Source organism: Sturnus vulgaris, chromosome 3 (assembly GCF_052056855.1).
Source record: "Sturnus vulgaris isolate bStuVul1 chromosome 3, bStuVul1.hap1, whole genome shotgun sequence".
Classification (NCBI taxonomy): domain Eukaryota; kingdom Metazoa; phylum Chordata; class Aves; order Passeriformes; family Sturnidae; genus Sturnus; species Sturnus vulgaris.
In genome coordinates, this window is record NC_142245.1 from 2,807,408 (window position 1) to 2,823,563 (window position 16,156).

A 16,156-nucleotide genomic window follows, 5' to 3' on the forward strand; every position below is an offset into this window, starting at 1 on the left:
CACCATCAGTTAAATCTGATCTGATGTCTGTTCTTGACATGGAGCTCCCATCTGTGTAACCACAGCAGAAGCCATGTCATCCATTTCAGCTACAACCCTCAGGCACACCCTTCTCTCTGCAGGGTTTGGAGTTTGCCAGCACAAGAAATTTCTTTTTCTTCCCCTTCAAACACCTCTTCTCTAATTTATGTGATTAATTACAACTTCCCTCCCTATGGGGTCACTCAGTAGTGCTTTACTTTACTCACACTTCACACTTTTCCCCTCCCATTTTGTACTTCTTCCCTTCACACTGCGCACTATTCTCCTCACTTTGCACTTTTTTCTGTACTTTTGCCCTTTTTCTCTCACTCTTCACTTTCCCCCTCTCACTTTCCACTTTTCCTCCTCATATTTTGCACTTTTCCCCTTTTGCACTTTGCACGTTTTTCCTTCCCATTTCACACGTTTCCCCCTCACACTCTGCACCTCCCTTGCCTCACTCTGCATTTTTTCCCCTCTCACTTTCCATATTTTTGACCTGATTCCCAAAGCACCCGTAAGTGTCCAGCTAAAGTTTGGTGCCAGCCAAGTAAATAACAGATCCATTTTAATGTTTTTGTTGTGCATTGGAACACAAAAAAGGCCTGAAAAATACAAGAACCAGTGTGGAGGAGAAATTCAAAAACGTCTGATGTATTTTTAGTCACAGACATTCCCAATACCTCAAAATTAGAAATGTGTAGCTGCACACTTGCAGAGATGATACAGGCTTTGATCTAACTAGAAATGCACCTGAATTAAAAACTTCCAAGAGTCTGGGAAGGCACTGCAAAGTCTGGAAATGTCTCTCTATGCCTCTCTCTAGATTTGTACACACATGCAGAAAAATGTGAGGCAGTTTCTTAGCAAATGGTTCCACTGAACACCTCAAACTGCTGCTCCATGCAACCTTCAGGGAGGTGGAATTCATGCAGAGATCAAAAAAGAACCAGAACCATCACACTGGAACCAAGTGAAGTCAACCAAATTTGGCATTTTTTCATTAAAATTTGATAGGAAGGAGAGGTAATTTCCTACTAGAAGAGGAATATGTTGAGAGATTCTATTGAATTTCCTGACTGTGATCAGCTTCATTATATGAAAGAGGGGAAGTGTTCGTGCAGCTTGATCTTTTTCTGCATCCTTGGCCCCACTTGATTGTTCCAAAATAGTTACAAGGGAGGGAAAAAAAAAAGCACAAATGAAGTGGCAAGTTCTATGTATTACACAATGATTTCTTATTAACTCCAGCTACATGATCCCAGACCTTTCAAGATGTATTACAATGGATCAAATACATGAATGTTCCTGGTTCAGAGAAAACCACAGAAAAATGTAACTCTTGCTTCGTCCACAAGTATCAAGGCTCTTTTCTAGTCAACATTTGTCAGCTCTAAATACAACAGAAGTCACTTCTGTTATCCCAGATCTTTTTCCTGGAAGCAGTCTTCAGGCAGGTGACAAATTTCTGGCAAATGATCTATTGAAAATTCACAGAATTTCCAGGGGTAATTAAGTGAATCCTCTTCTCTATGGTTCTTAGATCTTGTCAACATTCATCAATCAAAATGTTTTCTTCTGTAGCTTATGAGATGTGGAATATCCCCATCCCTGGGAGATGGTGATCACACATCTGCCATGAAGCAGGAATTCCAGCCAGCTGAAATGGTTGATAGGATAGACTGACTGTACCTTGTGAATTCACCTCTCAGAGACTCCTCTGTTTGAAGACTTACTGTGTTATCACAAGACTCTGTTATCACAAGGCTCTGTTTGACCAGATCCAGAGAACCAGGACATGTCCCTTGTATGGCCTGTGACAGTGCTAGGGCAGACACAGGTGACAGCCCCATGGAAAACTGTTCCCATGCAGTTTCCAGAGCTGGAAAAACCACAGGCTGCTTTTGCCACAGAAATCCTCCTCTCACTGCCTAAGAAGACACAGGTAATTCGACAAGATCCTGCTTTCCCAGCCCCTCTAGCAGCCAGCATGACCAGTATGTTGCTCTGCATGTGGAAAGGCTCCTGTGTCCCTGGGAGCTTGCCAGCTCTTCAACATGAGGATGTAAACAAACCCCTGCTCACTCAACACCTGCTAAAAGACATCAGGGTTCAAAGTAGGGTCGAGCTTCCAAAAGAAGCTTCTCCTGCAGTTCAATGCCCTCTGTAGAGGCCCAGGATCACGACTAAAACACCAGCAGTGCAGTAGCCTGGGGGAGATATAAAAGTACAGCTAACCCTGAGAACTTCTCAAACAGTTTCTTGATCTAAACTTCATGCCCTTATTTTGGTGGGTATGCTGGATGTGCAGCTACTTAATTTTCCTCTGGCTGCCCAGCCTGCTCCCAGGAGCCTTCCAGTTCTCCAGGAAAAGTCTTGGGATGAAAAACAAGAGAGGCACAGCAGACAGCAGAAGAGACAACTTGTGTGAAAACTCTTCTTTGCACTTCATTCTTGCAACTATAAAAATCCCCTTCAGTTGTCCCTTAAAATTTGTGGATATTCTGTATGACAATTAAAATGTTCATTTGCTTGTACACAGTAAACAGGTTTGGCCACATGGATCTTAAACATTTCTTTCTGTGTATTTGCAAACTTCATAGTGCTTTCCATTTGTGCTCTTATCCACTCAGTTATAATGTAACTGGAAAGCAGGATTGTGCCAAGAGATGTTATTAAAGCAAAAAAGAAAACAAACAAAAAGGAAGTGAGACAAATAATTGGTGCCTTGTATCTGCCAGTCAGCAGAACAGAATTACAATAGTATTTTGTCTGACAGTGAAATCAGGTTTATTGAAATGCAATCTGTAACAATAATCACATTTGCTGTAATCCCACACAACTGAGCAGTCCCCTCAACTCAAAGTTAAGAATCTAACAAGTAAAGCAGATGCTTGATAATCCAGGGAGAGATCTGCAAATCCTGTCCCACTGGGAATTCTCTCTCACAAACGAGCACTGCAATCTACAGCTCATTAGGTATTAAAATTTCATGCACAGTGTGCAGTAGGATGCACAGAGTCCCGGTGTGTCTCTTGACACTGGGCACAGATTAGCAGCTCTCTGCTCTCTAGCTTTGTGAGCCAGCAGAGAAGCTCACAAGATGAATTTACATAAAATTCACACTGTGTGGGACACAATGTGCCAGAGCTGCTCGGGTGGCACTTGCAGCATTTGCATCCAAGTGATGCTGAAACCTTCTTGGCTTTCCAGACACATGCTCTACTACTACACTGCTATGGGGTAACTGGAGTTTCTGTCTCTACTTAGTTTTACAAACCAGGGCAGGACAGATTGTCCTGTTGTCCAAGGGATATCAAAATATCAAAGTACCAACCACCATTTACACACCACATGCAGAAATCGTCAGCAGCTCCTCCATTTTAACAGTTCTCTCAACGATCAGTAAGGACAAAAATTCACACTAGTCAGGCAGCCTTATCAAATTAATAAGTAGAGCAACAGCAAAATATCTGAATTACTGCATCTGGATATTAGTGAAGCATTTAATGAAGTTTTAAACTCAAATTTTTCCTAATTGGAAAAACTAATCTGCAAAAAAAACTCTGATAGAAATAAACTGAGGTCAGCTTAAAAAGATCAGGGTTTCTTTGAATTTGAAAGCTGAACTGCAGAAAAAGTCCAGAGGCTGAACACCAACCAGCAGTAGGTCTGACTTCATAAATTCCTTGATAATGTGAAAAGGCATAATCAACAACACAGGGTTTAAAGAACAGACAGTTCTCTGGTGGCTGTTAGCAAAACAAGAGGGCAAATCTGTAATAAACCAGGTAAATGGGACACAAATTAAATGAGAACACACAAATAATAATTCAAGCTACACAGCTAATCACTAGAGCAAAAAAAAATCAAAAATACAGAGGTGAATAGGAAAGAAGATGCCTAGAAATCTATCACCCTGAGAGGCAGATGAGATGCAGAGAACAGCAACCCATCTGTATAAGAAATTGCATTTAAAAAGGTGATTAAGAAAAAGGAATTAAACAGGTAATGAGACCAGAGTGAGCACTAGAAAACTTGGGGTGAGTGTCTGAAAAAGCTTGGCGGTGCTTCAACTATGTGTGCTAGGAAACAGTCTTGCAGTGGATTTATTGGTTGTCTCCTTGCTTAAATCCTTTCAAATCAAAGTATAACAATATCCTGTTGTGTTCAAATCTCATTTCCCTTCTCTAAAGTTGGAGGAAAACATAATGGATCCAATTCTGCCCTCAGTTATAGTTGCTCAAATACCTTCTGTAATTAGACAGTTACCTGGCCACAAACCAAAACAAGCTGTTCATGAAACAGAAATGGAGAACTCAGTAAGAAAGGAACAGAGCAAGATTCCAGCCCTGAATGGGTACAGTGCAATAAGACACAGGGAAATGTGAACACAAGCAGAGCATGGTAGCTGTGATACAAGAGCAGGATAAATGCTTAGTGAATGACAAGCAGTCAGGGAGGGGAAACACGGGAAGGCAAACACGTTGTGCCTGTAGAAAAGAGCTTGCTCAGTATCCATTAATCCATGTGGAAATATTGCATGCCCAAGGACACGCAGACACAGAGCTCTGTGCAGAGGAAGGCTCATCAAGTAAAGCAGAGTTCAGTGTGCCTAAATCAGGAATGCTTGTCATTCTAATGAAGCTATCATAGCCACTTTATCATCTGTACAAGTGCACAGAGGAAAACAAGAGTGGACACAATTATTTACCTTTTTGGGGGAGTAAGAAAATGTTTGCAGTTGGAAAACTGCTTTTCTGAACTATCAAGATGAGGCACTGCAGCCCAAGATACTTAATTCACTCCAGGGAAGAAATATTTCCTACAAGCTTCCATGCAAGCCATGCCAAACAGCATATCTACTTCAATCAGAATTAAAACTTGGGGAGCGTTCCAAGGACACTGCCATCTCCAAAGGGAAAGGAAGGAGAGTCACCTGAGGAAAAAAACAGGTTTCCAAATCTCACTGGTGCCTGTAGGCATGAACCATCCGGGTTTAACAAGATCTTAAAGTCACTGTACAATGTTGAACATGGTATTTATTTACTTCTTGTATTAGAAGTCACAGGCTTTTGCAGCCCTTTTCAAGCTCTCAGGAATGAAGGGCTCTAACCCACAGGGGTTACACAGCCTATGGAAGGATGCATTTTTCTCCAGCAGTGTGAGAAAACAGCAAAACACACATTGAAGCAGGGAAGATTCTAAACATTCAACATTTTCTCTTCCTTAAAATTTATACCTTGGAAACAAGTTTATTTTGATGGATATTGATCCTTTCAATGCCTGCAGCAGCTTTAAAACCCTCTGCTGTTACAATGCATAGTCACAGCTGAGAGATTCTGGTAAGCAGAGGTTTCGTGATAAGGACAACAAGTCTTGGAACACTTTCTAAAACTTGAGCAGGCAGATGTATACAAACTTGAATAACCTGTAATTGTTAAGGAGTGGGGGAAAACCCCAAGCAACTGATCTCTCCTAAGTCTCAAGACTGAAGCAGGGTTTTACAGCCACGAGCCCATTCTCTGCTCTTGACTTGCCAGCAGATGTAATAGAAATTGTTTCTGACAGGATATCCTTTACAGGATATCAGAAGACAGTTAGTTTAGATCCAGTTAAATCCACAAAACCACCTTCATACCAGTCCCCAGTGAGCAGTGGAATGAGCACCTTGCAACATGGCAGATTTCTAAGGCAGCTGAGTGGAAAGGAGTTGAATCAGATAAAAGCACCATTCATTGCAGCAATACTATAGTTATTTCTGACAGACTTGAAAGAGGGACACCACTGGAATATGTCACTGTCTTGCCAAACCTCTCAAAAACATCCTCTGTACAATGCCTCAGAGTGATTCTGGGAGATGGAATAATGTTAAATGTTGGCTTACTTCCAAGTGCTTAGTTGCACTAAAAGACATCTAAAAATATGTAATTTTTTTTCTGCTAAGTGATACTTCTCTACATAAGCTATTAATGCACTTGCCAAAAAGAATGCCCTGTAGTATCATGGGAAGAGATGAGTGTCAGTGTGCTGTAAGTGCTGAAAAAAATCTAAAAGAGAAAAATCACAGGTGACATTTTTACTTCCAGAAACTCCTGCAGCTGAAAAAAGATTAACATTAAAGAGAAGTGGAAAAGAATAAAGGGGTGGCACTGCAAAGACAGTGCAAATAAACTGAAAAGAAGGGATTTTAGTCCCTTTAAAGGGCTTTCCTTATTTGTTCTTTAAACTTGGTTCTGCAGCTGCAGGCACTGCAGTGGACAATCCCTTTCATAAACAACTTGAGCTCTCTCCTAATAACAATTGCTCTTTCTGCTTTCTTTACTACCTCTGGTAGTCTGTGCCAGGACCATATTGTTAGGAATTTCCAGCCTAAATTTATTCAAGGCCACTTGATCCCTCTGTGTTCTTGTGCCAACATTGTCCTTTAGTTTACCACTTCTTTCTGCCTCCCCAGCCTTTAACCCTGCTGTATTTACAGGCTTATTCCAGCTAAAGGATATTGTGAGATAATTCCATCTGACATGAGAAGGGAAACTTCCTCATATGGATGCTGTGTTCCAAAAGTGCCCAGGCTCCAGTGCTCTGACAGACACCACACATCCCAAAACACTCCAGGGTCAGGGCTGGCTCCTCAAGGCACAGACTGACTGTCTGTGGAGTCGAGCTGACCCAAGGATGAGACAAAGCCCAAAAATGACACACAAAAGGGGATGGCCCGATGGCAGTGACCCCATTTGTGGCTCCTGTGCCACTGGGCCTAGATGTCACCCAGTGGATTCCCAGCAGCCTTCACTCCCTGTGTCCTCAGGGGCTCTTCCCAGCTGGAAGCACTACATTTGTGCAAGTCATAATGAAGAGTCAACCCATGCCATGTTTGTCCAAACTTTATCTACATTTGTTTCCTGCAGCACTTGAGTATAAAGGAACACGCTCCTTTATATTTTCAGAAGTAAACTTTATCTAATATTCATCTTCAAATAATAAATCCTGCTGCTAAAATTGAATACTTCCTCGTGCTCCATAAAAGAGGCAGCAACAAGCACAAAAGAAACAGTTTTACTGTTGGACTCAGTTTTCTATTTATGGGCTCTGATAGACTGAGGCCGAGTCAAACACAAAGCAGGCAGAGAAATGTCTCCATAAGCCCTGAAATGCAGCATTGATGTAGGAGTCTCCTATCTCTGAGCAAAAGCTCCAGCTGGAGGCAATGAGCTTCTAAAACCTCTAAAACCGTGATTGCTTTGTGCTCCTGTCACCCCAAGTGTTTTCAGCCATTCTCAGTGCTGGGACACAGGGTTGCAGGCTGCTACCTGTAGGGTTTGATCCCAGGGCCCACCACGTGGTCCCTGTGCATTCCAGGTCATGGAACAGGAGTCACCTGTGTGGTCACTTCCATGTTTGACAGCACAGGGCTGGCTGCAGGACTGGCATTATCACCAGGAGTTGATGCTCTGCAGCTCTGAAGACAAATTCCACAGGATGTCTGGGCCATTTTACATTCAGCACTCTTTCACTGATATCAGTGGAGCTACTCCTGGTACCAGACACCAGGTCCAAAATCGATTTTTGCAAAGTTCATGCTTCTTTCAAAGTATCTGCATTATATATACTGAAGATCACAAAATTTGCCCTCCCTTGAACCATAAATAAATTTTTGGTATTTTCATTATCTCTACTGCAAACAGCAGTGTTCAATGTTGCAAAATCCATTATCACTAGTCCACATCACTGTTTCAGTTGGTACAGTTCAATGAAGACACAATTTACCTGTAAAGCAGGTGCAAAAAAACCCCCTTATAATAGAGGACTTTCCATTCTAAAAGATTTTTACATTTAGTTTTTCACTTGAGATGCAATGTTCCAAAACAACTGCAAGATCTGAAATTAATTTCATAGCTTAACTAGAAAAAGCAACCTCCAGTGTATTACAGAAATAAATTTTGCAAATTCATTTTGACAAGTAGTTTCCATTAACTTATTTATGCTGACACGTTATCCATACTAACATTTGTTGCACAGATACATACATATATATTTTTAAAATAATTTTTTAAAAAATATTTTCTGGTAAGCTACCTAAGTTAGCACTTGTTGCTGACAGCCTGGGCTAGACTACAACTTTGATGTGGCTTAAACATTTCAAAGAGTAATAAATCGTGACTGGGATCTATTGTTCTGTCAATATTTGAGACAGAAACAGTGCAGAGAGCTCTTCACTTGTACAGCTGGAATGCTGGAATCCAAAAAAACTGACAATCCCAAAGTTAATGGGCTTTTGGGTAAGTATTCTTACTTTTCAGTGCTACAGTTGAGAGGCCAAAGAATTTCAACTGTTTTGTAACACTTCCTACAAATGTTTCATACCAGAAGGCCCAACCATTTGCCTGGATGATTTATACATCAGAATTTATGCTTTAAATATTATGAAGTATGTCTTAAAAGTAGAGCCATGGCTGCATGGTGCTTGTTTTTGCCATTAAAATCTGTTACCCAGGAAATGACCCCCTTCTGCCATCAAAAGAATCCACTGTGTAATTATTCCTAAGCAGTTACTAAAAGGTAAATTTAATGCAGTGGGGTGAAAATGTTAAAATTGCATAGAAATTTAAAGGAGGAAAAATACATTTATGCTGGAGTGAATACTGCCTGGTATTAAGGCTGCCATGGGAAAAATACATACAAGAGATGCTGTATAAAATTAAATATATCTTAATTGAATGATAATTGCTTAATTTATTTTATTACTTAAGAAAAACGCAGCGCAACAACTACCAATAAATGTGCACTGCTAAACAGAATTAATACTGGAATTATGGAGGGAATATTATGGAGAGAGAATTATGCAACCAGCTCCTCTACAATCCTTCTAAATTCATGTCTAACCAAAGCTGACACACAGCAAATAGATACAGAGGAAATCTGGAGAAAGAAACACTATGAAATATAAGAGCAAAGCTCTTTTCTTCTGTGCAGATCTAGAGGTTTGGCTCTTTGAAATTCAAGAAGCAGGGATAATATTGAAATAAATGCATCCTTAAGAGGGAAAAAAATCAACATCTTTATGGCATTACTTAAAGCACTTTCACACTCTGTTTTTAAATCTTCCACCACAAAACCCACTCTAAAGATAAAAGCTGATAATAACCTAACCCTTGCCTTGCTCCCTCCAAGGACAATGGTGGAAACATATTTTATAGCTTTAGTTTTTTCACACCTCCTCCTTTCCCTAGCAGACCTTGGGTTTGTGTTCTTCCCTGCTTTCATTTCTAGTCTGGTACATGGCTACAGCTCTTCTTGCATGCTCGGAGTGTGGAAGTGACACAGGATGCCCCCAGAGCTGGGGCTGTGGCTCTGTGGTTTCCAAAGCTTTTATCTGGTTTCAGAATGAAAAGTTTAAACTGAGAAATTGGGATTTGGGCTCTCAAAGCTCCTTTTCATCTCAGAAACTTTTAGAAATAAATTGCATCATTAAGTAAAGGAAGAACCAGCATGTTTCTGCAGAATGGGAAAAACATATATATGGTAAATTCTTCTCCAGCCTCACAATGCCCAGCACACTTGTGCTGACAGGGACAGACTGCTCAGCACTACCAGGGACTTCCTCCTGCTTCCACCTGATAAGGGAACACGTTCTACAGTGAATTAATCTCCTTCACTGCATGACACAAAGCATTAATCACAACAGCTTACCTGAACCACAATAAAACACTACTCCAGACACTTGACCTATGCAGATGTCAAGCCCGCCTAGCTGCTGATTTTGCAAAAGCTCCACCGTGTCCCATCAATAAATACACCTAAAATACATCAGTGACAGCAGGAGCACAGGCAGGATTTTCACTCAGAACTCTGTAACCTAAGGAACTTCACCAGCAACAACACCAGCATTAGATTTTACCAGGTACCCGAGGAGCTGCAAAAATTTCAAATATTATGGACAGCTCTTCCTTACTGTGCTCAAAATAGTGTAGGTGAGCAGCAACAGGTACAACAAAAGGGCCATAATGGTGACCAGGGGAATTATGAGATCCCAGAAGTGTTTGAACTGTGGAGCACTGTGGAAGTCGAGACACAGCACAACAACTCAGCAGAAATTCATTTAGCTATGAGAGAATGATTAGAAGAGAATATTGTGGTCCAGTGGATGTGCACACACAATGAACTGGGACAGGAAATTAGGAAGAGCAATCATCAGACAAGTGAAGGTCTAGCACTACCCAAACAGGGAGCAAGGAGTCAGGTGCTGTACATAGCTTCACTTCATGAATCTGCATTTACATTTTCAAGGGAAAAAACTCTGGTTTTATTTAAAAGAACTTTTCAATGTATGAAATTTTATTTGCTAAGAAGCAAGTGCAGCACACTTTGGAGGTTGCCTGGGTATGTGCGTTCATGTTTCTGGCCAAAACTGTCTGGAAATTTCACTTCAACAACCCTAACAACCCTGGCAGCAGGAAGCCTGGGTGATCATCCCTTTTACAGAACACCAGATTAAAAGGTTAAATCACCACTCTAAATATGTGGTTACATTTTGGTGACATTTTATAGACACGAAGCATTTTTTGACAATTATTCCATGAGTGTAGAAATGAATGCACACCTACACTTCATTTAATATACAGTGGAATTGCATTCCCAACTAGGAGCAGATGTACAGAAAATATTGTGTCCCCATGTCATTCCTGATTAGCCAATTCCTGTCATTTTAAGGCAGTAAGCTTGGGATTTGCACTGGAGCATGTGCCAATTCCTGCAGCTCAGCTGCCAGACAGGGAGGTGGTGTCTTCAGCACAGAGGTGGTTCTCAGGTTGTGCCAGCTGGACCTCAGTGCACAAGTCTGAAAAGGGAAAAAAACGCCAAAACAATCCCACAAAAAGAATTAACTCTCTATGATCTGCCTGTCCCTTGTTCAAGTCAGCATTTTGAGAGAGAACTGATTCTTTAAGAGCAACATAAATCACACCCAGGAAGAGAGGCACCTATGAAACAGCAAATATCTGAGCAAATGTGTGCACCAAGGTAAACAGGGTAAAGCTGGGTGGTAGCAAACACCACCACAGCACCCTTTTTCCTGGGCTCTGTTTCATGTTTTCTCCTTATTGCTAGTCAGAAGGTGGCTCCATTTTGACTCTGGCACTCTGCTGGCACACCAGCACACCTCCTTCTAATAAATCCTTTATTTGGTTTATATCAAGTGCTAATATTTGGGTAACAAGAATGATCTTTTAGGTAACAGACTTTCCTGCCTCTGGTGAGAAATAAGGTAAGCACAGAGCACAATTCTAATATTTGCACAGATGAGAAAGGAGGTCACAACATGTTTCCATTTACTCAAGGTACTGTTCCTACTGACGTCAAAAGACAGTCTGCATAAATATGGCAAAGAAGCAGGATTTAACCCTCCAGCAAAACCTCTGGAAACACAGTCTGATTGGACTAGAAAAATAAGAAGCCTTAAGAGAAAAATTAGAAGTGTTTGAGAGACAACACTGATCGTGACATCAATTTCCTTCAGGAAAGCATCCAGGTGAGAAGGCTCCCAGGGAGAGATGGGAGTGCCTGCATTTAACCTCCAGACTCTTTGGTCTTTTTTGGACTTTTTTGATCCACAGTCTCTGGACCAAACTATCTTTTTTCCATATTAGATTTGGTTTTCAGGATACTCCCATGCCTATAAAATTTCTAAGGTGTAAACACATCAAAAGCTGGGCTAATCATTACGAACATGGATTGGAATAAAACAGGATGCAGACACAAACTGAATGCTCTTTTAAGACTTGTGGTGGTAGCAAAAATCTGCAGAGATCTGTGCAGGAGCTCTTTCACTGGTTTTGGCAAAATGCCCAGCTAAGTCTTGACAACACTTGAGATGTTCAAAAAGGAATTGTCTGTGATTATAGCATGAAATACACTGAGTTGATCTCATATCTTGCATTGTACACCACTTTATCCAAAAGCAGAGGGCTAGATTTAATAGTATTATTAAATGATAGAATTATCATGCTCTTAGTTGCATTGTCTCTGATTTTTCCTTTCAACTTTACATTTTAGATGCTGGTAAACAGCCATTGTTTTAGTCAGGTTTCTGCTGAGAGTCACATACCAGAGCAGTTCTTCTGTCAATCACACACGCTGCAAAGCAAGCACAGAAACCAGCCCCATCCTTCCTAACCTGATATCAACCAAACACATTTAAAATTGTTTATAATAATATTATGTCTCACAGGCCTGTATGATCCCAAAAGCAGACAGCTGGGAAAGCAACTGGATTTTCAACCAAATTTTGCTGTAACATGAGGATAATTGATTTACTATTCCACATCAGGAACTGAGTACAGCAGGAGTGTGAAATCCACTGACCTTTCTTTGCTAGGTTGCTGTTAGGTTCGTACTTCTCAATCAGCACTTGAACTTGTTCTTGTTTGAGTGGTGGATAAAGGATCTCATTTAATCGTGGATCCCGTTGCTTCAAATTTATAAAGTCCATCATCTGATCAACAGTAAGGTAAGGTTTGCTCTTGGCACCACTGGAGAGAAATTAAAGCAAAAGCAAAGTAATTTTAATACATTTCCTTTAAACCTTTTTCCATGTCTGAAATTTCCCAAGGAAACTGAAACAAGATTGATAGAAAACTACCATACAACAAAAACCTCGCTCCCGTGTGTCTCTGGACTAACTTATTTTGCCAAAGGTTCTTCATCAGCCATCTAGGACAAAGATCTTTGACAATGTTCAGCATTACAGGCATCAATGGGAAGGCTTGGAACAATGCTAAAGGCCTTTCATTCCTCTGAATTTTTGGAATTAAGTTATTTTTTAAAGTGAAAGAGAAAACAGCCGTGGAATTCAATCCCAAGCTTGCCACAAACACTGCTGGCATTCCTGGCCCAACTATTTGGGTTTACTGCTGAATAACAGCAGCCTTGATTTCATTATTCTGGTCATTTGTATGGGTCTTTTTTAACAAACCTTTTAAAAGCTCCGAGGTGCTGTGTGTAATGCAAGCAAAGAGATGGCAATTTAGAGAGTCAGTGAAAGGAGCAGAGTTTGGGTACGAGTTGTGCCCAGACAGAAATCCAGGAAGCCTCTGGGCCAGGTGATGAGCTCAGGGCTGTCTAGAGCACTCAGGCCTGGCCAGAGAGCAATGGGCAGCTTCTCCTGGGTGCAGTGGGAGCAAACAGAGTTCTCACAGCACAGGGCTGTGCTCCTGTGACCCCTCTGACCTTAGGGACAACAATCCCAAAAGGAGAATGTAAGCACGGTAGTGTTGCTGAAATACATTCAGCAATTCCTTTGGAGGTCGTGGGGTGTATTTTGGAAATTGCTTTCCTCTCATATTTCTTAATGGTCTGACTCCATTGATCAGGCTCTGCTGAAACTGGAAGTACACAGATTGCTGGAAGGGGTAGAAGCACCAGGAGTTACAGAGCTCATAACTGAATGTATGAAATCAGTTGTAACTGGCTGCTAATTTAATTTCACGGTGTGAATTCATCATACACAAATCCTAAAAGTTACTGCATTTTTTTGCCAGTCCTAATTAAGCTTTTGGGGATGATTATACATATCCTCATGCCTATTTCATGCTGTTATTGCTTATTACTCTTCTTTCTTACTTTCCTGGAAACCTAAACTATTCTGATCAATACAGAAAAACAAGATCTGGCAGTTCTGCTCCTCTATTAAAACTCAAGCCATCAGAAGGGAGGTAAGAGCCTGGGAGAGAAGGAACCCTTGATCCAAGATAAAATAACAGCCCTGCTTGACATTTAAATCTGTTACTAGCAAGCACTGCATGCTGCTATAGTATAAATAACCTACTTTGCCATCCCCAGCCCAGAAAATCAGTGAATGGGAAAAATAAATAAATAAACCAACGAGAGTCTTTCCTTACAACTCAGAAAAGATGTGGTCGATCTCGGGCCGAGGGCAGAGGTTGTTTAAGAACACTCTGTACACTTCTGGCGTGAAGTCGTCTTGAGGGATTGAATCATTCTGTGAAATGGGGGGAAAAAACAGTGAAAGAGAAACACAGCACTTTTATATGTTCTTTGCAAATAGATCACTCACTTTTTGGCTGCTTTTGATTTCCTTCCTGCAACCTAGAGGAGCCCAGATTCTGCAGGATTATAAATTCCCTTGAATCATGCAGCAGCTTAAAGAGTACATCTTTAACTATACATACAAACACATCTATTAGCTTCCATGAGGCACAGTTATCACATTCTCTGAGCACTGTGAAGGAGGAGGAAGGGACATCTCCCCATCTAACCCCCTCACCTACAGCAGAAATAGATTTATCAGCCCTGATGAAGCCTCTGAGCTCACCCCAGTGGTGCTGAGCCTGTGTTTTTGAGTGAGCAGAAGAGCAGCATCACAGAGGATGAGGATGCCACTCATCTTTGCAAGGCTGCCACACAACTAGGGAACAAAGTGGGTCACTGTGTCATTACTAACACGCTTGTTCCCTGACAGCAGCAGCGATTTTGCCTTCTCCTTCCTGAAGATTCATGTTCAAGATGCCACAATTCTGGGCAAGATTCAAGCAGCACAGCTTTTCCATCCATCTTTGTCCAAAACACTCAGTGTAACACATTTGGCAATCAGACTTCTTTTAGAGGAATTGATAAAAATGCTCTTCTGTAGAAGACATGCCACTATTATTTTTTCTTTACATTTTCTACAATTTAGAGTGATTAAAATTTAGTCCAACTCCTAGACGACAATTTCATCATCCTCACTACATTCTTCTCCGAAAAAAAATCAAATTACTGGAGGCAGTTACTGCACTGGGAAAGTCCTTTGCACGAAGCTTGAGAGTCCTTCATCCAAAGCTATGACACGTGGTGTCTGGGAGCACCGTGGGCCCACAGGATGCCTCTCCATGCTCCAAAATGCAATGAGCTAGAGGAGGAAAATGGGAACTTGGGCACAAAGCTGGTAGCCTGGCAGGCTGTTGGAAGCGAGCTGCTGCTGGGGCAATCAGGGCTTGTATTTATTCTGCCTGGTTAGCACCGTTGCCAAGGGAACCGGAAGCAGCCGTTCAAGCCTTTGTCAGACACAAGGAAACTTTTCTATATTTTTCCTGCTTTGGGTTACAATAAATAAATGATACCACAGGCATTGCTTTGTCTCCTTTCATCTCAAACCTGCAGGGGCTCGAGAGGGTTTTATTCTGTTTCTGTCTACAAGAGCAGATTGACCAAGCTGGGCTGTTCCTCTGCTCTGCTTGGATAACCATCTCCAGGCTCCAACATTTTAAGGTGACCCCATCAGACCCTTGTGCCCTCCTTTTTTCGGCAGACTGTGAGTGGCTGCGGGGTGAGCTGGTTCAAAATTTACCCAGCCAAAACCTCCCTGTGTGTTTTACATGGGGTCAATCCCTGAGCCAGCTAACTCTCCAGTGGCACTGCTGCCAAGTCCAGGGCAGGGGTGGATGGAGAAGTGGGAAAGCTGAGGGTAGAGGATGAAAACAGCTCCTTTCAGTGAGGGCTGCCTGTGGCACTGGACCTGCACCCATGCCACTGATAAATTCAAGCTGTGGAGCTCTCAGTGCTGACACCTGTGTTTTCCTCAAGGCTAGGATTCTCAAAGCTTGGGAATTTTCTTGTTAGATCTGGCACCCTGCCCTCCCTTGTTCCCTCTGCTTATAATCCCTGTCCATCAGGGTGCTGCTCCTCAGCCAAGGGCTTTCCAATGATTCTCTAATTACCACAGAACTGCAGTCCATCAAGCCATTATCTTTTTCTTTCCAAGGGATTTGAAGGTGTTCAGCTGAACAAATGTGGATCTCCTCCAATGACCTGAGATCCAGGCTCTGATTTGCCACTCAGACCCAATTAATAAACATCAGTTTGCCTCCCCGTGTCTCCAAACACCCACTACAAAGAGAATAACCAACATGAGCCTTGACACATAAGTTTACAGAACTTTTTAACAGGTACTTCCTACCAGTATCATAATCAGTGGGCTACAAAACACAGCTATCTAGATGGGAGACGAAAGCCACCTCAGGCACAACCTCACACAACTATATTTGGCTTCCAAAAGCCTGTCTGCCCAAAGGGATTAAAATACACTGCCCCCTTACTCAGCCTGGTCTGAGCCATTCCCATTTCAGAGGAACCACCC

At 41.7% G+C, this 16,156-nt stretch overlaps 1 protein-coding gene and 1 long non-coding RNA gene across 5 annotated transcripts in view; one reads left to right on the plus strand and one right to left on the minus strand.

Annotated features, from left to right (window-relative positions):
* Nucleotides 1-12,033, plus strand: part of LOC148224135 (uncharacterized) — a 141,497-nt gene extending 129,464 nt beyond the window's left edge. The window contains exon 6 of the long non-coding RNA XR_015802049.1: nucleotides 1,606-12,033. This is a non-coding gene — a long non-coding RNA (uncharacterized LOC148224135). The remainder of the gene's footprint in view (nucleotides 1-1,605) is intronic.
* PLCB1 (phospholipase C beta 1) overlaps nucleotides 1-16,156 on the minus strand; it is a 327,675-nt gene that overhangs the window by 106,615 nt on the left and 204,904 nt on the right. For all 4 annotated transcript variants that reach the window (XM_088160734.1, XM_014895072.2, XM_088160735.1 and 1 more), the window contains exons 8-9: nucleotides 13,920-14,020; nucleotides 12,385-12,551 (exon numbers count right to left, since the gene is read on the minus strand). In XM_088160734.1, the coding sequence (XP_088016860.1) occupies nucleotides 12,385-12,551; nucleotides 13,920-14,020 (268 nt within the window). The remainder of the gene's footprint in view (nucleotides 1-12,384; nucleotides 12,552-13,919; nucleotides 14,021-16,156) is intronic.